Below are 27356 nucleotides of genomic sequence, written 5' to 3' on the forward strand. Positions count from 1 at the left end.
GAGCTTGCACAAGGCAGGCTTTTGGGTGTGAGATGGAGGCATGAGTCTTCCACACTAATATAAAAAGAAATCAGCTATCAGTATCACTACTATAAAAAGAAAACTGCTTTAAACCAGAAAACACAAAGCAGTGCATTTTACAAACTGTAAGCCAGTGTGCTCCATTATATAAGGTGCTGTAGGACGTTAAATTATATTTTTAAACCACAGCCAAATTTTACTTCTCTGAAGCAAAAATAGGTAATTCTGAAAAAGCAGTATTTTAGGATACCCTTTAAAATGTTCTTTAAAAATGTTTTAATCTATTAGTAAAAAAGATTAAATGATTCACATAAAGCAATAAAAACACTAATAAAACAGTATGAGAATAATAGAAGAAACTACAGAGAGATCAATTTTGACCTCTGAATTCCAAGTTATTTTAAATGAAACTATTTGCTTTCCAAAATTATTTCATTTCGCCTTTCCTGGGTATATAACATTGCATTCTGTTTTTGCAGGGGACATATATTAGGTTTACGACAGAGAAGCCCAGATACTGAAATCTGCCCTGAGGAAATGTCCCAACGGAAGACTTACTTTTTTTTCCTCTGCTGTCTCAACCAAAATAATTAATCTCTCTTGATTACAGAGATTAAACAGCTCAGTTCCTCCTTGCATGTTTATGTGGCATTCTGAGCAGTAATTACACCAGAATATAAACTATTTGCCTAACAAATGAAGAATAATTGTCAGAAATCACCTCAATAAACAGCTATTTTATAACTTAACACACCACCTGCATTTATGTTCTCCTAGGTTTTTGTACATATTGATGCTGTTTTTATCTCTGGTTTTCTGAAAGCACAAATCTACATGTTTTTAAGCAAAGCAAATCTTCAATAATGGACTCTGCTTATTTCTTAGCAAGTTCACTGCATATAGCTTTGTATGAGACTTGAAAATCTGTTTGTTCTCTTCACAAATAGAAATATTATATTTTCTTTTCACTATAAGGCCTATAACTCTGTAGCCCTTATATCGATTTTAATGCATGTTGCTTTCAAATTCTGTTCTTATTGGAAAAGAACTACACAACTGGGAAAGCTGCATTTTCCACAAAACTATTATTCAAAAGTGCTTGCTAATCAGAGATGTTCATCTCTCTGAGGAGATTAATGAATTATTGTAAATAACATTTAAAAAAATCCCATTGTGCCATCAAAGAGCAGTCTTATTTTCAGAATATAAAAAAAAATATTCTGTTTCATTTTTAGTCATGGCTTCAGGTGAACTTTGCAGACAGCAGGGTGCCCTATTCTTTAAAACACATGGCATTACTAAGCAAATAAATCAGGTGAGCTATAAATACTAACAGTATGTGTTTTTTTTTTACATTGGCCCTGTCTGTATGAACGTGGACTGCTGCCAAAAGTGTCTGATGCTTCTGAAACAAATTAAACTGCAGCAAACCAGAAAAACACTGAAAAAAATGAAAACTGATGTTGAGCCAAAGTGACAGGGCTTTCCTCCGAGTACAGAAATCCAGGCTAGAGACAGTTCTGTACTGTGCCCAGACTCTCTGCTTTAACAGATGAGAATGGAACGCAAGTGTCCTCACGTGGCTGGTCTCACTAACTGATCAAAGCCGACAGTTTGATCACCACTTTTGTCTCCAAACGTTTTTATATATCCACACTATTTGCTGTATAATAACCCTTAAAAACTATGTAATTTCTATTAGTTGAACTTTCAAAAACGTCCCCAATGTTTCAGACATCTGAACACTTTTAGAATCCACCCACCCTATGCTAACAGTTTCAGTACTTCATGGCACAAACAGTTTCAGTCTAAACAGCAGTTGTCCCCTACTGCTGTAGCACCCCTATTGGTGCACCTTCTTGTCTGGTTTGGCATCAAAGCTTGCATTGTCTGTCAAAGCAATGCAGAAAAAAATCACTTTCCTTTCCATTTTGGAAAAACAGTTCTGTTTTGGGCCAGAGCGGTGGCTCTGTTGCTAAGGATCCGCGCCTGTGGCTAGAAGGTTGCCGGTTCAAATCCCGCGGCCGGCAGAGGAATCCTACTCCGTTGGGCTCCTGAGCAAGGCCCTTAACCCCAACTGCTCCAGGGGCGCCGTACAATGGCTGACCCTGCGCTCTGACCCCAGGCTCTCTCCCTCTCTGTGTGTCTCATGGAGAACAAGCTGGGGTATGCGAAAAGACAATTCCTAATGCAAGAAATTGTAAAGGGTTAATAAAGTGATGTTAAAAAAAAGCTTCACAGGGAAAAGAGGCTTCCTTAGTTTTCCTCGGGTTTAATGGTTGTCCTCAGGTAAACTCCATTTAATGTCAGTTCAAACAAGGTCACAACGCGTATACCTAAGGGAAGCAATCCTTCGAGAGATCTCCACTGCTCACAGGAAGATGAAGCAGAAAACAAACATTTCTGGGCCATTCAACATGCATGGTGAGAGGAGCCTTTCTACACCACTGGGTGACAACACATATGCCATAGGGTGCCAGTTCATTTGGGCCGTGTTTAATTTTTTTGGGTTTTATCACGTACCGTCAGAAGCTGGAACCTATAGATTTACATCAACACATTACCTTTCAATCTATTCTTCTAACATGCACTCAGTTTGAAAGGGAGACAAAGAATCAATGCAACCCTTAAAACCTCTCTTTAGAGAGTGAGGGAACATATCAAAAAGCCCTTGAAGAGAAAGATGCAGGCACAAAAATCTCACATTTTTCCAAACCTGCTGCACTTTCCTTTCATTCATTTCTGTTACTGACATCCTAAAACATTAACAGGACTGTAGCACTTACAAATGTACTTTTTCAAGATGCATTGAAATTTGGCCCCTCTTTATGTGGTATTTTCCTGTTCTGCAGCCAGGAGACTGAAGGGTGACAAGGGAACATCAGAGGCAGTGCCAGATCTACACCCCAGGTCAGATCTGAACCCATTAAAAAGGTGAGACTAAATCATGTATAGGAGATTATGTGCCGTCTGACACGTTTAATTGATTCATTGTCTTGCTGCACACGGTAACAGTGGCGGAGTGGAATAGCTGGCGCTGAATTAGCTCTGCAGCCTGGAAGATGGGAGGCACTCGATTACCGTCTGTCTGATTTATGTATCTAACCCACAACAACAAGAGGAGGAGGAGGTCTATCAGCAGAGGGTGAGGTGGGGAAGGGGGAAGGGACTACAGCCTCAAATTGAAAGGTTCACGAGAAGCTCATGCAGAAGCTTGACAGCCTAAAACAACGTCCAGCATCCAAGAATTGCAACATATTTAGATTTGTGAAATGTGGCAGGATTGTTGTATTTGCAGCATTTTAAGTTCTTTCTACTTACCAGCAGTTTCGAATGCCTTGTTAATACCCACTGCAAGTGATACAATGTGAATCACTCAGCCTTCACTTTGACATTCAGCTAGGGGCTCTGATATGCTGCCAGTCATGGGTTTTAAACAACACAGGGTCAGAATGTGAACTACCAGCAATATCTACTAAAATACTTATTTGAACTGAAAGAGCTCCCAATTAGAACCAATGTAGCTTTTTTTATACTGATGAAATTATAATAATCAGCGCAGATGAGATGGAAACTATTCTTCATTCCACACACTCAGAATACAAACAAATGTATGATGGCCAGGTCTTGAGCAAGACATGAGGAAAAATGGTGGTGAATACAAATCTCTTTCTTGTGACTGTTAAGGCGTTAGGAAAACAGGCAACTTCAAATGGGTTCAGCTTGTTTTTAGAGGCTCATAAATATAAAAGCTAACTCCTGACTTAAAGATTTATAACAGTTTAAGCTTTGAATTCAGCATTTCTAGATTACATCAGTGTTTATCAACATTCTCTGCTGAACAAAATCCTCCAATAGTATTTTCTATTATAACAACCATGCTATCAATACATCTTAGTTTGCATAAGATAAAAAAAAGTATTTTGCAATTATCAATTGAACGATGTTACTATATATAAAGCCAGTACATGTTGTAGTAGCTAACCCATCAAATTCATCAATCAGATCTGATTGATGACTCACTGTCAAGTTGTCCTTATCGTTAACAGAATGTGCTCCTGACTACAGGAGAACACTGAAAATGGACAATTGAACAATGGTCAAAGGTACTTTAGAGAGAACACGTTTTATTTTCAGTGCCATTTTAGTGCATGTGTAAGACTTTTGAAGTTAGTTGTTTGGCACTAAGTGAAAATAGTAAGAAAGATGGCAAATAACTGAACGTATACTGACCACAACATTTCTGTATGAACAAGGTTACTGTTTTGGGCGCATATACTCACGTAGTGTTTGGAAACTAAGAATTGATAGCAAATGGATTGTAGAAAGGTACAAATTTTAGATTTTGAATTCTCGGTAGTGCATGACTTATTACAAATTTCTTCTTCAGATTATGATCCAAAACTAATGGAATAGTTACAATTATTCTGCACAATAAGGAAGCTGCATGGAAGAGCCACCTCAAAGCTCAGATCTCAATATCATTTTAAGTTTACTGAACTGTTTGAAAAGTGAATCTTAGCAACTTCGATGATCTTTGGAAGGTCTTAAAAGAAGCATGGAATACCTTTCAACAAGGGTGTCTAACAAAAAAGATTTAAGATTTAAAAGTGTTTTTCCAATTTCAGTGATTTTAAAGGAAAGGGGCTGATACACTTGATTAATGTCTTGTATTGACAAAAGGTGTAGAAGTTTGGCTGTTTAATCAATTCACATTATATAATTTTATTTTTCATTTAGATGTATTAACATTAAAGAGTTTTAGTTTCCTTATGTATTATAACAGAAAACACGTCTGAGACTTTTGAAGTGTGCCTTAAAATTATTATTGATTAATCATTAATGTTTAGAGAAAATATCCCTTACAACCACAAATATGAATTGAAAAAAATTGAACATGCTGCTGACAGAAAACCCAGTATTTTAATATTATTTTAATTTAGATATCATTATTAATATCAAACCACTACTTTACCAGAAAGCCTTTAAAAGAAACTGCAGATTTTAAACTGCAAGTTTCCATTAACATCTAAAAAAATGTAATATCCCATTATCTTGCCTATTTTTTTAGTTTATTTAATTTGCTCTAAGTCGATGCTCTGGAGAAACTGAGATGTACACGTGTTTAAAGATGACTTGTACTTGTGTGGTAACTCAGAAAAACAAAGGCACTAATGTTAAACCACCTGCCAGCCAGCACTTCCCTCACTAAAAGAAACCCGTATGGTAACGTCTGGTTACTAAGCAACAAAAATTAAAAAGTATACTTAACACTGATTGAAGCACTGTAATATTAAGAGTGCTAAGTAGTATTTAGTTCAATGAAATGCTCTGTAATAGTATGAAACAAACACTTAAAGGATTCCTTTCATACTGCATACAGAACATCTCATAGACCATAACCTACAGAAATAAATCCAGACCAGGAAGTAGGCAAAACAGAGAATTAAGGTCCTGCGACAGTTTTGACTTTATGACTCCTAATGCCCAGTGCCTCATAAAAATAAATACAGCACTAGCACAATATAGCTTGGAAATTCCAAGCCACCTTTTTGTAACAGGCATTCTATTGTCTGTGCATGTGTATGGATGAGATGACAAGGCCTATCTTTTTAATTTTTTATTGCCTGCTTTGCAGCGAGATTTAAAAACTGGATGCCGCAAGGGATGAATTTAATTGTAATATAAATCCACCTAACATAAAAATGTCAGAAAAAAGCACTCTAATCTCTGACCCCCAACCTTTCCATGTCTGCAGGGCCTATAGTAGATGAACAAAGCCATATGCTGCAAAGGTTTTCTCCTCCCTAATCTCTAATTAAGTTTTATTCACAATAAAAGATCTTGGATCATCATCCCGTATCCTAACATTGTACATTCACAATTCCTACCTCCTTTTTTCCCTCCCAATACCTCTCAGTGCTTATACATTTCTTATATTATGTACTGTATATACACATAATATATACGTTATATCCCCTGATCCCTTGAGCTCTAATTGTATGCTGCAATCCTGTATCTAGCAGTTTCAGTCTGGTCCATCTGAAATTAACATTTTGCATTACATAAACTCTTCAAATGGAGGAATAAACCTTTAGAGCTGTGCACAACAAAATGATTCACATTTTGTAAATAAATGCTTTGTGCAAAATTTAATGAGCTTTTAACTCTTCTTAATTAGGGGGTTTTTAATACACAGTATATGTAAATATCACAATGCTAGACTGGCAATACCCTTTCTTTTTCCTGTGGTCTGATAAAACCATCAGTGCTGGGGGGTGGCTCTTGTTTCTTGCAGTTCCCCAGTTCCCCCTAGAGCTAAAGAGAAAGGCAAGGACCTGGGTTATCAATGACAACCTCTAATCAGGAAACAAACAGCAGGAGGGCAGGAACAGAACAGACTGGAACTGCAGCTCCTCTCCTGAACACAGATACTACAGGCTGCTCCACTCATCTAACGCAAAACTACCAGAAAAAAAAACAACCTTTGAACACGAAGAAGCAATTTCATGTATTCCCCCACCAAGGACAGCTTTACTGAAGAGATCTCATCACGTCTCTACGTGAGGCCTTAGAATTGTGATGAATAAATTTACATAGTGAAGTGCAATAGTTTTATAAATTGTACTTCCAAAAAGTAAAGTTGAATACAGAAATGATAAAATAACAAAAAAGGAGGAAACTTTATATTAAAGCATTACATCCAATACGAAGAAATCGAGAAAAATGTCAGTGCAAAGTCAATCTGAGCATTTTTACAAAGTACAGTAGGTAAACCAGGAGAAAGGTTTTACTTCCAAAAAGCAACGAAATTCACCAAAACGTAACCCTGATTGGACTCTGTAATCCAATGACTATTCCAGAGTGTTGCAATATTTGTAAAAGTGCCAACTTTTACAAGAGCAAAAACAAAAACCTATTCTACAGGGCATCTCATACTTGTCATGTGTACTATTACCCCTGGTACAGGCATTAACAGAAAAGAAATAGACTAAATATGAATTCCTGCCTTAGAAATATTACGAAGGCTGCATTTAAAAAAAAGTTTTCTTATGTAAGATGCTGCTGCTAAAGCACAACGCAGCAGTATGCATAATGCAAGCTGTATAAATGCATTTCTTCTTCTCCAGTCTGGTATCCAGGCACAGCCTCAGAACACCTCTTGCTTTTGCCGCATTGCTGTATAAAGCATAAAGCCATGGCCCCCTGAGAGAGGGCAACCTTATTTCAGCTTTGTCTCCCTATTACTGCCGTCACGCCCTCCCAGGATTAACACTGCCTGTCAAGAACTGCCCTTTACAAGCTGGGATGCAGTCTTTCAGGAGAGCTGAACCACGCTAACAAACTGGGGTACTCTCTAAGATCTGCTTCTTGCTCTGTACAGATCTGATGGGTCTTCCTGTAAGAGACAAAGCTTCAGACAAGGCTGTGACTGTCTCCCCTGTAGCACATCGCCCTGAAAAGAAACATTACACTGTTCGAATCTTTAATGCACGGAATTAAGACGTAGAAAAACAAAGGGAATGCAAACAAAAACATCACACCTTTATTCGCGAGACACTTCAGTTTCTCTGATGCGTGATGAAGATTTTAATTGTCTAATCTTCACATATTGTTACAGGAAACAAAAGTGTAATCATAAGAATGTAAGAAAGGTTACAAGCAAGAGAAGGGCATTCGGCCCATCTTGTCCATTTGGTGGTTAGTTACCAATTGATCCAAGGATCTCATTGGCCTGCTCCATACTCCCATCACCCTTTGCGTAAAAAAGTGCCTCTCGTTCTGAGATTAGTTTTCTTGTTTAGCAGTCTAGGCTGCAGAAGTCATTATGTCGATGCTGTTACTTGCTTTTGTCAGTAATCTTATAAGACATCTTAAATGGAATGGCACTATCTCTCCTTCAGAAAGGCGTGCATGCATTCTTGCAGTATCTGTAGATCCCTTTGTTTTGTATAAAAACTGCAAATTGTATAGTTCATTACTAAATGCCACTGTTCCAGGTTTGATCTGGGGCTACGCTGCTATGTAAAAGTCTCAGATGCATTCGGAAGTTACAACATGGATGTGCATTAACAATTTAAAGTGGTGTAATAGTAACACCAGCTGAATTGCCATTCTGGAAGGTTTGTTTCCTCCACACCTACTAACAGGTCATCAGGATCAAAGTCAAAGGAGACTCGTAGAGGAGATGAAGACAGCGACTGTGGGAGAGAGTACAGGCTGTGGCGTATCAGCAGTATCATAGTTCTCTCTTAAAGAGCATCGTGACAAGCGGTTGTTTTGTTATCCAATGTAGTTCCTTACAAGTTTCTTGGTACAGGAGCTACGTCTGGTTGATTTGCTGAGCGACCTTGATAATCACGTCCATTGAGGGATCATATTCTGTGAACTTTTCCATCTGTGGTTTTGCATATTGAAAGATTTTATTAACCTCGCGTACGTAACAACTAGCTTGCTCCATTTCCTCTTTGTACTCAGTTTTACCTTCTTTGGCAATTTTGACAATTCAAAATTCTTCTGTTATTTCAACCCCATTTCCATCAACCAAGCTTTCGTTCATGTCGGCAAAACCTTCCCCTCCTGCTTGCCCAGCAACACCCACAACACATTTCACTTTGATTTACCTGAGCCCCACATTGCTGCTCACCTCTAACCCAGTGACCTTTGCTTGCGAATAATCAAAGCCGTGAAAATTAAATTTGCAAATGCTGAATCCTTAATTTAAAATCCTGATTAAGGTAAGATATGCATGAAAAATTAACCAAGTACTGTACTACTGTTCCATGAAGCTGTGGTCTATTCTGTATATAGCAATATACAGATCTAAAAGAATTAACTATTAACTGGAAACGACTAAGATTTCAGTAAGGGACCATCACAGAAGCTTTTTTTTTATACAGGCCTCTGAACTTTTTTTTTCAGAAAAAGATAACCAGGTTTGCGACAGCCCTACAATAAAGACAAAATCGGTCAAACAACTCTTTTGGCTGCGGAATCAATAACACTGAATTCTCTACATAATATACTGAAGTCAATGCCAGAAGGAAAGCAATTACACTCAGGTGATGGGTTTGTAATTGGGATGCTGACAGATGCCACCAGAAACATTCAATCAGGACTTGCTGACTCTACAATTTCTAAGCACCAGTGATCACACTGCTGTTCAAACACAGAGCCCCCTGAAAGGACTGAAGGCAATGAGCCATGCAATCTGAAACCTTCTGATGAAGTAGAGGGGAGGTTATAATAATTTCATCAAAACAGCTTTCTGTTATGTTTCTCCTATATACAGAGGACACAAAGAGTGCCTAAACTGCCAAATACATCAACCATGTCTGCTCTTTATCATAATAAAACACTGACACAAATTGATGTTCCTTTCCAGTGCTTGCTGACATTAAACATCTTTCACTCAAAACAGTATTCAGTTGTTTTTTTTTGTAATTCATACAAATTCATTATTATATGTAAATGAAATGTAATTGTGTAATACATCCTATAATGATTTTTGTCTAAAAAAAATAGTATTCAGTTCGAGCATTCATGTTTTGATCAAAATATTCCCAAAAATGTAAATGTCATTTATAATTTGACAAAATGGGACATTATTAAGGGGGTGAATACTTTTGCTGTATATACAGTCATTCTGTTATTTCTCCATTGTAGCACTGACATGCACAGTGGCACCTCATGTTTCTGAAATGTTTGAAGAAAACACTCCATAAAACTGGATGAAACATACTTCACCTCAAGAATAAACCCTCTTCAGTGATAAAAGTAGCTTGCCAGCTGGTTGTAGCTGATCACTTTTCACTGTTGTGGTCCATTGGAAACTCTCTACAAAGCAGTCAGGCTGTCAGAACTTCTGTTTAATTAGACTGTCAAGCACATTTAGATTTTTTTCTATCTTATTGAAATGACCATTTGATTTATTTCTGCAAACGGCATTATATATGTCAGGGCTTCACCCATGAGTACTACAGTATTGAGAAAGAGTAGGCTGTGATCAAGTCTTTCCATGTTTATGTCTAGGTATGAGGTCATGCATTTGCAATATGTAGAACAGTCTGAGAATCCACAGGTTTACCAAATAAAGAATAGCTCCTTGCCAAAAGCGTTCCAATTTTAATCCCTAAAAAGCAAAGCTGCATATTTCAGTACTATCTAAAGACACCCTTAACCTGTCAAGAGTAAGCAGCTGCCTGCATAAACCACTGGCATAGGATATGCATTTGTCTGGATACCAACCTGGATAGCACTCTCCCCCATGGTATTTTGAATGTCTCTCAGTGACTGGCACCTGTCCAGCAAATGGTCCCCACAAACAACATCCACCTGCCACAAGAACACAAATTGCTCACATGAATTAATGTCTCCCACAATGCTGTAAGCAGATAACCCTCAAAACAGGGAAAGAATGAATGAAAGACTTAATCTTGTGTGTTTACTTACTAGCACCTAACCGATCAATATCAGCATTCAGATATACAGGCAGAGGTCATTCACAATACTACATTTCTGTGAAATTTGCAAAAAAAGTAATACAATGTCCAAAAACTCATTTTCTACTTACAACATGCAGTCAATGAGCCAGTCTGGCAGTCTTCCCAGTTTAAACATTCAAAATACTATTTATGAAGCAGAAGAAAGGTCTCAGACTAGATCCTACATACCACACATTTTCAGCATTTCAGTATACAGCTGTTCAAAAAATAATGCCAGGCCTTACAATCGATATTCTTTGATGGCTGCTGTAAAAACTGTGGCTGTTTTAGATGGTAATGCTTTCCTGTTCAAATATTTAACATCCCTAGGCATGGTAGGTGTGATGCTAATGGTGGCTCCATACTTCAACCTCCAGAATTAAAGAGAATCAATATGCCAAGGTTTGCCATTAATTAAAATGTCAATTTAATGCAGCTCTTGTACAGTCATCATTTCGGGAGCAGTCTCGTGGGAAAAATTCATCACGCTGCCTGGTCAGGTAAAAACTAATCACAACTTGCCCTGTGAGAGGAGGGTGATGAATCTCAATGCTGCTTTGATAGGCGCAGTTCAAGACCGAATCACACAATCATGCTAGGACAGACCTGTCTCCAGCCTACAGGGCTGGCATATCAAAAAGCATTTAATAATTTCATATCTGCTCAATTTTAAGTGTGTATATGAGTCCTCACTGCAAAAAGTAATGATTGATATTGACTCATGTCTCCATCTGCCATTAACATCACAGTGGTCAGACAAGGTCAGACAAGCATAATGAGCACAGACTTTAAATTTAGTTTAAATATTTAGAAATTTTGCCATTTTATGTACAACAATCTAATCATTGCACCAGTTTTCACACATAGAAGGTAAATAAATTTATAAACAGCCCTCCAGCAAGTGGAGATGTGATTTCTTGCAAACAGTACATACAATTTAGCTAAATATAACCTTTGAAATTGCCTGTGAGAAAGAATACAGAAGCTGTATCAAATTTCTGAAAAGAAAATGACCCTGAAGGAAGTTGGAACTGTTGAAACATTGTTTCCCCTTTCTACCTTTTGGCTTGTAATTTAACCTTTACTTGCTCCTTTCCAACTGTTAAAAGTTAAAACCTTGCTAAATGTGAGTGAATTAAAAAAAATCAAATTATTGCATATGTTTTTATATTGACCAAGATGATAGATTTGAAGGAAAGACCATCAAATGTTAGCACATAATCCTTTCACATCTGAACAGAGGTGGCCAATAAAAATCAGAGAACCAGGAAAATGGTTCACAAATGTGGGTGAATTAAAATAATGAAGACATGGATGACTGGCACCTTTTTTTTTTGACTTGGTACTGTAAGACTTTCAGGTTTTGGAAAAAAAATGTTTAAAAGTAATTATGGATCTCATGGAATGCTAAAAATATCTGCGACAATTTTTGTGATGTTGTGGCTGTGCCAATTTGCAAGGCGCAGTGAGCAGTGACCCTTCAGAGGGCACCTGAAAGATTCATGAACATAACCTTTGACAGGAAAGGTCAGATACGGAAAACAAATCACTGGGGAGCACAGTCTCACTGACCTTTCACAATCAAAGAGGAACCCTTATCTGCCAAACACACAACTCTTCAATTTCCTTTATATAAAAGAAATCCAGGCTCCCTGTTAAGCAGAATTGCAAGTGTTGATATTTTTTGGTGTAATCAGTATGACACAAATTTTACTTTGAACCACAATAGCAATTAGAGACAACTACAAGGCTAAAAATCCTCATCTTGTACTATTCCATATTAGGAAGTCATTATAATCTTAAATTGCCTTTTTTGTAGAACAAAGCGATCTTTTAACACTCCGTTTTACAAGGTCAATCTGAATTCACTACTACTATGCTAACATGAAAATGTTTGTAACAAGCCACATGGATTTTTGGACAGTTTACTGAATAGGATAAAACAAAGCCAAAATTGTAACATTAAATAAATAGTTACTATTAATTATTAAATAAAAGTAGATTATTAAATAATAATGGATTTTAGACTTGGGTCACTATACATGAGGTTAAAGGAATAGGATTTTATGTCTCTAGATATTTGTGTCGATTTTGTATAATTATTGTATTATTATAATACAATTATTGTGTGTGTGTATTGATGGTTTTATTGTAACAGCAATGTAATTCAGTGTTCTTAATGACTGGTGTTTTTAAGAACCTGCAAAAGTGCTGAATAAACAACAATAAACAAACTTAAACTGGTTAGCTGAAATGTTACATGAAGTACCTCAATGTGGCCTCAAACAAAAAAAAAACAGAAAAAACAGAAAACAGCATACATTATGGAAATAACTTATCACTAATTCACAGCATGACAAGCTTCCACAAGCAAGGGCTTTATCTTTCTCTCAGAATTTCTTTCATTTTAAAAGGTGAGAATTATTCATTAACACTCACGATATTAAGATTGGGGCTCTCACATTTTAAATTAAAGTAAAATAACTTACACAAATGCTCGGGAGCAGGTTTCCTCTTTGCAGGATTCAAATTCATCCAGAAGGTTTTCTACAGCCCCTTACCCTATTATCCAGTAAACATCTTTCAAGGCAGTTCTTATGAAAAATGCATGACAGCAGACCTTACTCTATTCATGCTTACGCAAATCTTGGATACAGGAAAGAAAAACTGACATGCTGACTTGGTAAATGTGTCTTTGTCACATTTAAAAGCTAGATGTAAATACAAGCTGAAATGAAAATCTTCAACCTCTGGCCCGATTCTCATAGCTGTTCTGTGATTCTGAAGTGTGAACTGCTCGATTGAACTGTAACTAAAAGCAAATCGAAATTCTGGAATTTTGTAAAGTGGAGGTCATGAAGACAAGAAACGTTCACCAGTGTTTTATACTCAGTTTACTTGTCTATGCCTTTCAGCCACAGAGTAACTTTAAAATCCTCATATGTATTAGGTCTTGATTCTGTTCATGTGCAGGGATCCCTGGTATGTATTCACATGAATTATAGATAGTATTATTGCAATTTAACAAGATTTTATTAGAGCTGTCATTGCATGTCCCAGTTCCTGTGCTTTGTGTCAACACATTAACCCCTTGCACTACAGTTCAAATATCTTCATTTGGCACAATCATGATGAAAACAAAACTTACAGTATTTTCCAAATATCTTTATTTATATAAGGGCAGCAGTCTGGAGATGTGGGCATCTGGGCAGGGCTCTGGGCTCCTAACTGGAGGTTTGAGGGTTCAAATCCCAGGTGACACACTGCTGTCATAGCCTTGAGCAAAGTACTGTATCCTCGAGCCGGTGCAATTTTAATTTCCATATTAGGTGGACAAAGCATCAGCCAAATAAATGAGTAATCATAAATGAGTAATCATGGAAATAGTGAAGCTGCACTTTGTGTAGTTTCCACCCTAAACAGCCTTAGCCTAGAGACAAGATCTGGAAATAGATACTAGATCTTTGGTGTTCAACAGCTTGATTTAAGCCCTGTATTACAGACAGTATCCCTCTGATAAGCTTCTACACCGTATCATCCCTTAGATGTGTCAGTTGAAGAGCTACAAATGGACAGAACATTACAAGAAGACATATATGGCAGCTGTGTAATATTTGCATTTAAAAATAATGTACAGTATATATACATTTTCCAACATAGTGAATATTTTATGCAATACCTTCCATCAATACTGGTTGGTTGACAAAGCTATAAATATAGCATTATAACTATAACTATGACTACCCCAGTGCAGATGGAAAACATGTTGAACCATTGCTAATGAAGGTACTGTATGTGTGCCTGCCTGTACCCCTTCTGGACATGGGACACATTTAAAAGCTAGCATTCAGTTCTGCATCACATCATTGAGATTTCAGAGATCCGGGACTATTACCTTCACCTCAAGTCACTGCGTTAATACAATTAGGTCCTGCTTGGCATGTCCCAGCCGTATTATCATCTCCCACCCTCGTACATCAGACTGCCTCTGAAGGGACAGGAGGTGTGCAGAGAATCCACAGTGTGTCCACAGTGTGCCTAATCCACTTTTAAACCTTCCAGCCAAGCAGCTTCTTCTTAAATACATGATTCATGATTCACGAAAAAAATAGCAACAGTAAAACAGACTATATAAACTGCCAAATAATTCTCTGAAAGTTTTCAGAGACAATGAACACCCTAAATCACTCTAATCCTGACTTTAACTTTCGAAAAGAAAATAAACAGTATATGACTCTGAGAATTTCAAAGGTTCTGCAAGCATGTAGTGTCTTATTCAATTTTCTACATTTAGTCTAGCAGGAAACTGTGATGACACAGCGCCTCAAGGATATGAGCCATTAGCTGTTACTCTTCACGTGCTGAGTCTGAGTTGATCTTTATAAAGAGACAGTAGAAGAGGTAATTAACATAAGCAGCTAATCTAGGAACCGTCTGGTGAAACGTGACGCATCCAATCTGTTTCTGCTGATTTACTTACCTCCAAGAATTTTGGAAGATTTATCTCGGTATTTTATTCCACTTTCCTACATTCATACACACACATCCCTGCAACTTTCTGTCCACTTCCATCTAATTGAGTATGGAGACCAACGCACATGTACTCAAAAGATAGGCTGCTCTGGATAATTAAGACAGAAAAGACCAAATATTACAAGCAAACATTACCTATAAAAATTACAGAAAACAATTATGAGCTTCCAAATTTCAGTAACTTTTACACAAGCCTTTATAGTACAGAATGAAAGAGTGTCCTGATAAGTTCCAGATTTCTGCTGCCTTTTGGTTTATTGAGATGGACATTTTAATACGTGTTGAAATGATTTTCTGCCACTCTGCAATAGAGATTTATGAATTGTAAACATGCAGTTTTATAAACACTGGGAATTGTGCACGTACTGCCATTTGTTAATGTGTTCCACATTAATGAAGCTTTTTTGGTCACTGTACTTGTCAATCACAATGTGTGTATCCCGAGGAGATGCTAAAATTATTAGTGCATCTCAAGAACAAGGTGTTCAAAGGTGAACAGACCTAAGATACAGCAGGGATTATGATTATTGCATGCTAATGTAAAACGTTTTACAGAACATTTAGTCAAATTACATTCATTAAATTGCAAAAGAACAAGTAAAGGTTTATTCCATGCTAAAAGAAAAGACAGTTTGGGCCGTGGAGCCTTCTTCAGGTGTTAGGTGCCTACTTGAACTTCATTGTTACATTCCACAGTTTATGACACAGAATGTTCTAAATTAGCAAAAAATTTAAAGAAGAATTAAAGAAACTCTTGAGTTCATTTTATCCAGACAATAGGCTGCAGCCAAAGGGATTTTCTTCCGGTCAGTTGCAATCAAAAACATTTGAACTCTGAAGAAAAAGAATGTAACAATAAGGTAATAATATTCTTATTAAGAGAAAACATCATGTAGACTGCAATTTAACAAACACATAGCGTCACAAAGGAATCTAATGTATCAAATTAACGGATTCAAATAGTGGGGTCTGGACCTGCTCAATTAGCCTGTCTCCAGAAGCGGTCTGCTGCCTGCACACAGAAGAGCAGGAGCGCTCCCGATAAGGTCTCCTGAGCTCTGCCTGCAATTACATTTGAGCCCTGATGAATAATGTAAAACCCACTTCTCTCCAGCACACCAGGAAACGAGGGCCTGCACTGACAGCCATTACTACGCTCCACTGGACGCCCATGCAGACTCACCCCTTTGTTCTACACCAGCACTTAAGATAAGGAGAGTTTGAACTGCATCCTCCCTTACTTTGAAGCAGCAGAATTAAAAGTGTGAGGAAGTCGGGGTACATTTGCGCACTCTGAAACTGTACGACTGCAGCATCAGGCTCGAGCATTACTTGCGGACCAGGAGGAAGTTCATTATGCAGTTAGTGTATGAAGGATGATATGCGAGCCTAGCCAGGCTGTGCTGTTTCACTGTCTGCTATTAATTATGTTGCCTGTGAGCCAGCAGGAAGGCCACAGAGATCATAAACAATGTTCTACATGGTTGGTGATGTATCCTTTACAAATTAAAGGCAGAATATTATTATAAAAAACCTTGGCACTAGTAATAGTGTATAAATGCAGTAAAACTGCAGTATTCAATAAAAGCTGCTGTAACCTCTTCCCACAAGAGACTAAGGGCGGAGTGCCTAGAAAATTATAAACTGCATGAAATGCTCTCTCTCTCACTTGTATTTTATTGGTCTTGTATGACTGATCAAATGAGATCCAATAGATTCTAACTCTTTTAAAACTAATATACATGTACTAACGGTGAGTTATCCTAGGAAATTTATAACAAATCTCAAAGGTCTGTCCAAATATGTTTACAAGGGATACTAGCATTGCACCATGTCTATACTTCACAGAAGACATTACAGGATAAAACCCCAAAAAAGGAGAGGGCAGCTTGGCTATATAAATAGATTTTTAAAAAGTGATCAATCTTGACCACTTGCCTTGGTCTCTAAACTCCGGGTGCACAACTCCAGTCCTTGAGGGGGACTCACGTTTTCTAGGTCTCTTTAAATGAACAACAGCTGAAGACCTTTGAAAATCATTAAACTAATCTAATCAAAATCATGTGTAGCCCAATGGATCAAAAACCTGCAGACACTGGGGCCTAGGACTCCACTGGTGAAGAGTGTTATTTGCAGTGGGATAGAGCAAATAACCAAGAACGGTTCCCAAAAGAGATTCTTCAAAACTTGACTTTGTGAAAGAGGAAGCTCGGTAACGCTACAATTAAGAAATATAAAAATGCAAATAATAAACTATAAATGATAAACTAATGAAAAACTAAGGTTGCTGCTGGAAGAGGTGTTAATGGGGCCAGCAGGGGGCGCTCACCCTGCGCTCCATGTGGGTCCTAATGCCCCAATATAGTGATGGGGACACTATACTATAAACAGGCACCGTCCTTCGGATGAGATGTAAAACTGAGGTCCTGACTCTCTGTGGTCATTAAAAATCCCAGGGCGTTTCTCGAAAAGAGTAGGATTGTAACCCCGGCGTCATGGCCAAATTTCCCATTGGTCTTTACCAATCATGGCCTCCTAATAATCCCCATCTATGAACGGGCTTCATTAATCTGCTCTCCTCCCCACTGATAGCTGATGTGTGGTGAGCGTTCTGGTGCACTATGGCTGCCGTCGCATCATCCAGGTGGGGCTGCACATTGGTGGTGGTAGGGAGTCCCCATTACCTGTAAAGCGCTTTGAGTGGAGTATCCAGAAAAGGGTTATATAAGTGTAAGCAATTATTATTATTATGATTCCTATAAGAGTCATAGAATACACAGCTCCAGTTTGGAAAGGAAGGAAGTGCATCTTATCACACAAAGCAGAAATAATTCTGCATTATGAGACTAATGCAATTTATCATCTGCTGTGAGACACTGCAAGGCTGCTTTTGAGTATCAAAACACCTTGACCTTGTTTAACAAAGAGCAGCTTAAATCACAAAATGTTCTTTGTTAAATAAAAATACATTCAATTTGAATGATAAACCCACCTGGAACACTTTTACTCAACATGTGCCCAGTGACGATGAACAGTAAATATTTTTACTTAAACTAAAGAAACTGACAGCCAGATTATGTCCATATAAAACCAGGCTAAAATAAGTACTAGAGACAAAATGTGAGGACAATATAAATAGAAACACAAATTTGGAAAACGGCACCGCTTCAGATAAAATGAACCCGTCTAGAAAGTAATCTAACAGTGTGTATTAATAAAATAAATGATTGCGAGTAAATAAAACCTAAAAAACCTCTGAGGCCCCTGTCTTATATGTTCCCGAAGAAGATTAAGTGCTCTATCAGGGCTCCTGCAGCTCTTGTACATAATGAATTCATATGAGCTGCTTCCACTTCTGCAAGCTGCTCTGTGATTCAGCAGTCCTCACTGTAAGAAAGACAGGCCTTAGGCCAGAGCCTGTTGGAAACCCTTGCTGAATACAACACAGATATTGACAGGCTGTGTTTGGAGACTGCCCCTGTTCTGACAAAAGATTAAATATTTCTCATAAAGGCTTTAAAGAAATGCTGGAGTTCTTATCTGGGTTTGTTAGACCATTTCTTCACGTCTCTATCCTTTTAGAAAATGAATCTTCAGGACAAGGATAAGCACTAACTGTAATTTTATTTTTACTTGAAGAAAGGGAATATAGAAGCCAAATAGATATAAACACCTGAGCACACTGGTGCACGTACAGTGCCTTGCGAAAGTATTCGGCCCCCTTGAACTTTTCAACCTTTTGCCACATTTCAGGCTTCAAACATAAAGATATAAATTTTTTATTTTATGTGAAGAATCACCAACAAGTGGGACACAATTGTGAAGTGGAACGAAATCTATTGGATTTTTGAAACTTTTTTAACTAATAAAAAAATGAAAAGTGGGGCGTGCAAAATTATTCGGCCCCTTTACTTTCAGTGCAGCAAACTCACTCCAGAAGTTCAGCGAGGATCTCTGAATGATCCAATGTTGTCCTAAATGACTGATGGTGATAAATAGAATCCACCTGTGTGTAATCAAGTCTCTGTATAAATGCACCTGCTCTGTGATAGTCTCAAGGTTCTGTTGAAAGCGCAGAGAGCATCATGAAGACCAAGGAACACACCAGGCAGGTCCGTAATACTGTTGTGGAGAAGTTTAAAGCCGGATTTGGATACAAAAAGATTTCCCAAGCTTCAAACATCCCAAGGAGCACTGTGCAAGCGATCATCTTGAAATGGAAGGAGTATCAGACCACTGCAAATCTACCAAGACCTGGCCGTCCCTCTAAACTTTCAGCTCAGACAAGGAGAAGACTGATCAGAGATGCAGCCAAGAGGCCCATGATCACTCTGGATGAACTGCAGAGAACTACAGCTGAGGTGGGAGAGTCTGTCCATAGGACAACAATCAGTCTTACACTGCACAAATCTGGCCTTTATGGAAGAGTGGCAAGAAGAAAGCCATTTCTCAAAGATATCCATAAAAAGTCTCGTCTAAAGTTTGCCACAAGCCACCTGGGAGACACCCCAAACATGTGGAAGAAGGTGCTCTGGTCAGATGAAACCAAAATCGAACTTTTTGGCCACAATGCAAAACGATATGTTTGGCATAAAAGCAACACAGCTCATCACCCTCAACACACCATCCCCACTGTCAAACATGGTGGTGGCAGCATCATGGTTTGGGCCTGCTTTTCTTCAGCAGGGACAGGGAAGATGGTTAAAATTGAGGGGAAGATGGATGCAGCCAAATACAGGACCATTCTGGATGAAAACCTGTTGGAGTCTGCAAAAGACCTGAAACTGGGACGGAGATTTATCTTCCAACAAGACAATGATCCCAAACATACAGCAAAATCTACAAAGGAATGGTTCACAAATAAACGTATCCAGGTGTTTGAATGGCCAAGTCAAAGTCCAGACCTGAATCCAATCGAGAATCTGTGGAAAGAGCTGAAAACTGCTGTTCACAAACGCTCTCCATCCAACCTCACTGAGCTCGAGCTGTTTTGCAAGGAAGAATGGGCAAGAATTTCAGTCTCTCGATGTGCAAAACTGATAGAGACATACCCCAAGCGACTTGCAGCTGTAATCGCAGCAAAAGGTGGCTCTACAAAGTATTAACGCAAGGGGGCCGAATACTTTTGCACGCCCCACTTTTCATTTTTTTATTAGTTAAAAAAGTTTCAAAAATCCAATAGATTTCGTTCCACTTCACAATTGTGTCCCACTTGTTGGTGATTCTTCACATAAAATAAAAAATTGATATCTTTATGTTTGAAGCCTGAAATGTGGCAAAAGGTTGAAAAGTTCAAGGGGGCCGAATACTTTCGCAAGGCACTGTATATCAAACATTTTTGAAAATGTATACCAAATGCCCAGTGTTACTAACCCGAAAGAAACTGTCCAATACACACAATTCCACTCTAAGGCTTTATAAAAAAGACAGATACATATTCAGCATTGCTAAATTTGCTATGATCAGTGAGACAAGAAATGTCTGCGTCTGTTAATGAAAGCTGCTCTTGATCCCCCAGGATGTGTGCGACACCTGTAGAGTCCTTCCCACTGAATTATTTAACATCCCTCTAAGTCAGGAGTACGACTGAGAATTCACTGCATTCCATATACACTCAAGAGCAAAACTTGAACAGAAGGACTTCTTCTGAGTTGTGCTTGATAGTCTTTAGTGGATCTTTTGATCAATTTCCTAGACAAACTATGTACTGTATGTGGAGTCTGTATGTCATTTTTCCTTGTGTAATGTCACAATGTGCACCACATTCCCTAACTAAAACCACAATTTTGAAAAGGACGTGTTAAACTAATGGACCACAGACATGGTGGAGAGTAAATTAGCAGCATACACCATTGTAAAGTGCATCAGTCACGTGTAACACTCAAAGTAGGGAAATCTTACTTTCTACTTACTTTTTGCCAAATATCTCCACCAAAGAAGATGTGCAAAAGCCCAGTTTGTCAACATGGAATAAGCAAGAAATGTATGCACAACAATACCAGAGGTTATCAATGCATAAATCAATGCACCACATGATAAGGAGCAAGAAAAAAAAACACACAGCAGGGCAGACCACCACTCAATGGTACAACAGCCCGTTTCCAATCTGAGCCCATCTGTTCCAGTTGTTCTCTCGCCTCTCCAGTCTCAGCTGGCCTGTATAACAGCCCTTCAGCTGTGTAGATGCTGCTTTCCTAATTTACCTGCTTATAATGAGTTTGCACAAGCTGCTATCAAATATCCCAACACTGCAAGACCAGGCACTATTTGCAATCTATAAATCGATTCTGTCATACACAGGGACAGGAGCAAGCTCTGCTATTGTTTAGGGAGTTTTGATATTCAGTATATCCCTGTTATGTTTATTCCTTATTCCTACACATAACACTTCACATGAGAGTCACTGCTTACATTATAATTTACTATAGTAATTCTCTACTTCAGCAAAAGAATGCGCTCTGGGAAGACGTGTAATAGCTGTTGGGAAACATGCAGTCACCAGAAAGAAGTAAAGGATAAAGTACAACTTTCATTAAAACAATGTTACATGCTATTTCATTATTAAGTATAAAAGTACACAACTTTTCAACATTTCTTTCAAACCTATCTTTCTGATGTGAAGTATCAGTTACAGGGGAACCAGCATAAGTTAACAGGGAGCATGACAATTAAAATCTGTAGCTTAAAGCTGTAATTGCTAAATAAGCCATGATTTCAAATGAAGGATGCTGACCTTATTGCCTACAATTGCAGAAATGTGGTACAGATCCTCTTATCCCCAGGTGACACATTTTCCTACACAATTTCCAACTTTCTTTCCCAAAATGTCTTTTTTATAAATAATATCTTCAAACAGGGACAACAGTGCTAGGCAACACGGGACTGTACTGACGACAGTAAATAAAGCCACATGCTAGGGGATAAAAAGTGTGAGCTAAAAAGCATGAGAAATAGCATGAAAGGCTGGGCAATTTCAGGATTTGCTTTCCTACAAGGCTTTTGTCTTTGTTTTTACTTCAATATTTACAGGACCAGGTACAATCCGAATAAAGTAAAATCCGAATGTGATTAAGTATTTTAAAATACAATCATTTTATTCTTACCTCACAACCTCAGAAGTTAATTCATATAACAGTCAAAATACAAAACATTGACAGCGCTTTGCTGTTAATTGAGCTCAAGTGGTAACAATTGTTGAATGCATACACTTGTGGTAACGCTTCTCTGGTGCAATTGCACACGAGGTTATTAGTGTTTATAATTTTGTAGCAAAATGGGGATGAAAAAACGGAACTTAGGGTACATTTTCACTCTCACTGTGCAATAAACATTACATTAATGTACTTATTCTGATTATCACATAAAACATTCACAACTACCACCAACATATTGAGTGATAACGTGATAACTTTAAGGGCTTTTAAACAAAATGTCTTTAACTCTGGGGAAATGGGCCTTTCAATCACACAGAATTAACATTTGCTTAGTGTAAAGTGAGAGCATGTCTCCCGGGGACTGATGGCATACCTGGCAGCCTGGGTTCAGCTCCATTTTCCTCCTGATAAAGAGCTCCACATGACGGACTGTGGCCTCTCCAGACACCCGCACATACTTCCTCTCAAGGGGCTGCACATTAAAAGCATGGCATAAGTAGTCAACACCAGTTCTATGCTACAGCACTGCATATAATGGAATAGCACAGGGTTGCTTTTATTAAAGGTCTCACACTATAGTTGAGCAGCAATTACACCCCTGCTTGTGGCCCCCAAAGTGAAAAGAAAATGGTGCAAACTCCTGAAAAAGTACCAAATATAGACATTGGTGCAATGTCTTTTCCCTTAACAGGTGAACATTTCATGAACCAGCCTTTAAAGATACAAGACAAACCACTTTAAGAAACTAACAGCAAGTGAAAAGCAGAAACATCTATTCACATCTGCAACAGTGGCAGATTTGAAAGAATTCTGATTAGGATGGCACTTTCTTCCTGAGTTAAACAAAAACTGGACAGCTCTGAATCACACTGAACATGAAGCAAAACTCATTATAGAAAAATACTCATCTTTATTCAATACCGAGGCAAAAGTCATACATTATAAATATGGAAGTATCCATGCCAAGTTATAGAAGGAACCAAGCCTCGGAAACACTGGCCTCAGCTGCTGCCATCGGCGTGGTTAGTATCTTGTTGGAGGATCAGTAAGGGGAACTGACAGCTCTGCTGCTTTCTTAATTCTGCCTCTTCCCACACTCATTACTTCTTCTAACAGCCCAAATTAAAAATGGCAGTTCCAAGGGGACAGGATATGCCTCAACTTGTTTCTCCAACCTACTCTTTCCTCACTAAAATGGCTAGAGGTGCTCAATCTTTATTTACAGCTCAGCACACTAATCTGCAAATGCAATCTGTTCTGTCTCATCGAATGAGAACGTTGGCGAGTTCGATACCAAAGGCTGCTACTATGAAGATGTGAAAATTTAGCCCATCTGACCAACCGTAAATCAAAAGTAAACATAACACACAACAATAATATTATATACAGTACACTGAGCATCATGAAAGGGAAATTTAGGGTTGAGTCAAGATGAGCAAGAGGAAAGGATCAAAGTTTACAGCCACACAGAAGTTAGAATTTACCAATGGGATTCAGTGCAAGCCGCAGCGCTGATTTGGTTTCCACCAAAACACCTTGTGCATGACCTAGAGGTATTCATTCAATAAACTACTTTTGCTTGAACTGTTCAGCTTAGCAACAATATAACCATGAACTGAATTTATTCTTTCAAAGACTTGAAAAGCAATTGGTATTTAAAAAGTGTCTTTTTAACAGAACATAACCGCTGGACAGCACAGAAATACTGACAAATGCAAACAGACGTCATGCCTGAACAGGCTGGATCTGTCTTTCTGAGTGCCAGAGTGTGTTCTCTATCCTGGCAGCAAACACAATAACAAATATTCACTGCACACTGCAACACACTAGTCCAATACATGGGAACAGATAAGAATTCTTCAGAGTCACAAAGAACCACAAGGACAAAATTGAATTGTCGTGAAGGCCTTGCTTTTTCAACATGATAATGATCCTTAACAAAACAACATATACACAAACACCACCAGGTCAAAATGCATATGTGTCTTTAAAGTCAGAAACTGCTTCTCAACTTTTGGGTTGTGCGTCAAGAAATTAATAGTTTGGTATGAAACAGGTTCTTTACCTTGTAGTTATCAATGCCCTCCTCCGCTCTGAAAAACAGAAGTAAAATCTGTTAACAGAAGTAAAGTATTATGAAATCTAATCCACTTAATACTTATGGAGTACCATAATTATTACTAAGAATCTACCAATTTTATCACAGGGGATAGCAGATTATCTTTTGTTACCGAAATAAAAATAGATCATTAGGTTTACATTGTTTTGAGAATGTCATCATGGGCAAAAAAAAACATCTTAAATAAATTTGGACATGTTTTGTACTTAAAATGAAAAACGAAATGTTCAGACATACTACATGTAAGAGATTGCTTCTATCAAGACTGTTTAATGCCTATGAATAAAATCAAGACTCTTAATTCCTGACTACTGCAAAATGGTTTGCATATTTTTATGCTTCTCTGTAAAGAGTCAACTGAATATAATATCCACTGAAATAATAATAACTGAAATACTAATATCCACACCTTCGGGAGGAGTGTCAAGTGACAGTAAACAAGTTTGCATCACATGAATTCAGCACGCCCTCCACAGTCACACAGACACTAGCACAGGGGGGCTGCTCTCTTGCTTTCGCCTTTGTGTTGCTCGCTATACTCAAGATGTGCAAGTTAAAAGCACTAAAATTCTGTCCTTCCACCAGCTTCTAGCCTTCCTTCAGAAAAACTGGACATTGTGAAATGCTGACATTAGTGGTTTGACTATGGCAAATATTGAACCAATTAGGGGAATTATAGGAATTCACAGAAAGCAAAAACCATAAAAGGGAAATAAATGAAGAATTTTAAATCCTGAAATAAGATGTTAGAAGTAATTGCAGTCTGTGGGTGCTAATATCTAAACAATTATACCATTTTAATAATATTTAATCATATTTCTATATTCTTTTTATCTCAAAGGAACTCGGAGTGCTTCACATACAGGTGGGAACCCCTTTCATTCACGACTGAAGCACAGTGCCCACCTGGGTAACACAGCATCCATTCCACCCAACAGATGAGGAGGGAGGGCCTACTTCATCAACTGAGTTGAGTTAGAAAGAGTTAGTTGAGGCAGGCCCATTGTGTATTCCTAAACTGGAATTTAACCAAGATACTGGGATTAAAACCCTTACTATCTCAGTCATGGGATCTTTAATAGTTTAAAGACTCGTCCTAATGATGGCACCTCCTACAGCACAGTGTCTGTCTCCATAAATGGGCAATGGTTTGGAAATTGTAGTCCAGAGAGACGTCTGCTACCTACTGCACCATGAATACCACACAGTAGTTACCCGGTTTTCCTCAGCGGTCTTACTCTAGCTGTTATGATGTTCAATTTTGCTTAGCTTCTTAAATCTGACAAGAGCAAACTAGGTGGTAATATTGCTATGACATCTTTTTTTTTTTGGTTACAGTAACATTTGTTTTACACACTTTTCTTTCCATTATATGGAAAATTAAAAACCTGCCTTGCCTCCAGGTGTTTTCAGAATTATGGGCAGATGCTCACCTTTGCCCTAATTAACCAGACTTATTGTTGTCAGACACATATCTATAATTAGAATCTGTCGAGTTCTTCAGTCAATTGATTTTAGATAAGTGATCTTCAGTCTATTCTCAGACACATCAAAGACCCTCTAGTAAAATAACAGAGAAGAAATATAAATTATCTGAAAGACCCCTTGAGAAAACAAACTGTTTTTAGCTGACATTATGAAAATGGGAATTGAATTTAGCTGTTAAGAATAGAATGGCTATCTATTTCATTACAAAAACATCAGGCTTACAAATACAAGTGGACAACTGCACAATGCTTGAAGGATTTCTCTTTACTGATGAAAGGTTATCACGTGTTCTGTGAAACAAATGTAAGTTCCATACAAACTTAGGACACGGTATCTACACTGTAACTCACCTCCATTAAGCAACCCTTCAACACTTACCTAATGTCAACTCAAACTGAGTGTTCAGGTTTTGTAAAGTTTTTACTCCCCCAAAACAGATGTTCCTGGCTTGTAAGTACAGTTTCTTGATAGTGCAGTTGATTTTCTGTCATTCACGTGGGTGGTTTGGACCCTTGTGCTGTATTTATGAATGGCACAATGAGGTGAACTTGCTCCATCATTGCAGCTTGCATATTACAAGTCTCCTTCAAACAACAACTAGATTTTAATCAACACTGTAAATGGGTCAAGTGCTTTGCTTTCCAATTTAAAGTTTGAAGAGCTCTGTTTGCAACCCCAAATGGAAAAACCTCAAGCAGACCTCACCTTCATGGATAATGTGACAAAAAACCATTTGAAACACTGATCGATGCAACAGCATGGATTTCTCCATGTAATATGTGGTCACAAGAAAAATTAGGCTATTGCACGAGAAGGTTCAGGTGGGTAGCTGCGTAGGCTGTAAAGGAATAAGTAATAGGTTTATTCCATGCTGAAAAGAGAAGAAAGAAAACACAACATTTCGGCCACGGAGCCTTCTTCAGGTGTGAAGAACACCTGAAGAAGGCTCCACGGCCGAAACGTTGTGTTTTCTTTCTTCTCTTTTCAGTATTGTATGAGAAGGTTATTACACAGCTACAAAAAGGTCATTTGCTCAGATTATCTCAATTTTCATTTAACCTGTGGTTATTTATCCAATACCTAAAACAATATTCAATAAGTCATGAAGAAAGAGCTAAAGAGTAAAGCTGTTTAAACAGCATCCACAAGACATTCTACATGAATTCTGTGTTTGGTTTTAATTACTTATTCTGACGCTCAAAATATGGTACACGTTAGCTGCTCACTACCAGAAAGAGATAAACCCATCAATATTTCACACCATGCTCAATCTACCAGAGCAAAGGAGAAACTCAGTCAGTGCCCCTCCCTAAAATCAATTTTAGAACTCTGCCAGATAAAAGCCTCATTTCCATAATCCCCCCCAACGATCACATTAGCATTACACTTGAAAACCTGAAAAAACATCCACATCCACATAAAGACTGTTAACCTGAACAAAGCGTCCTTTACCTTAATTAAAGGTACTGAAAATATGATTAAATTGCAAACCATTAATTCCACCCACCACTTACATTTTACCAAATCCAGGAGGCCAGGAGGGTGTTTAATGAATAC

At 38.1% G+C, this 27356-nt stretch overlaps 1 protein-coding gene across 2 annotated transcripts in view; it reads right to left on the reverse strand.

Moving 5' to 3' along the window:
• The window catches only part of pcgf6 (polycomb group ring finger 6), a 43376-nt gene that overhangs the window by 8618 nt on the left and 7402 nt on the right, over positions 1–27356 (reverse strand). Inside the window, exons 7-9 of one of the 2 annotated variants that reach the window (XM_088915641.1) lie at positions 24258–24285; positions 22566–22664; positions 10270–10356 (exon numbers count right to left, since the gene is read on the reverse strand). In XM_088915641.1, coding sequence (XP_088771767.1) covers positions 10270–10356; positions 22566–22664; positions 24258–24285 — 214 coding nt within the window. The remainder of the gene's footprint in view (positions 1–10269; positions 10357–22565; positions 22665–24257; positions 24286–27356) is intronic. The other variant, XM_088915642.1, reaches the window with a different exon arrangement.

Source organism: Atractosteus spatula, chromosome 5 (genome assembly GCF_055471065.1).
Source record: "Atractosteus spatula isolate fAtrSpa1 chromosome 5, fAtrSpa1.hap1, whole genome shotgun sequence".
NCBI lineage: Eukaryota > Metazoa > Chordata > Actinopteri > Semionotiformes > Lepisosteidae > Atractosteus > Atractosteus spatula.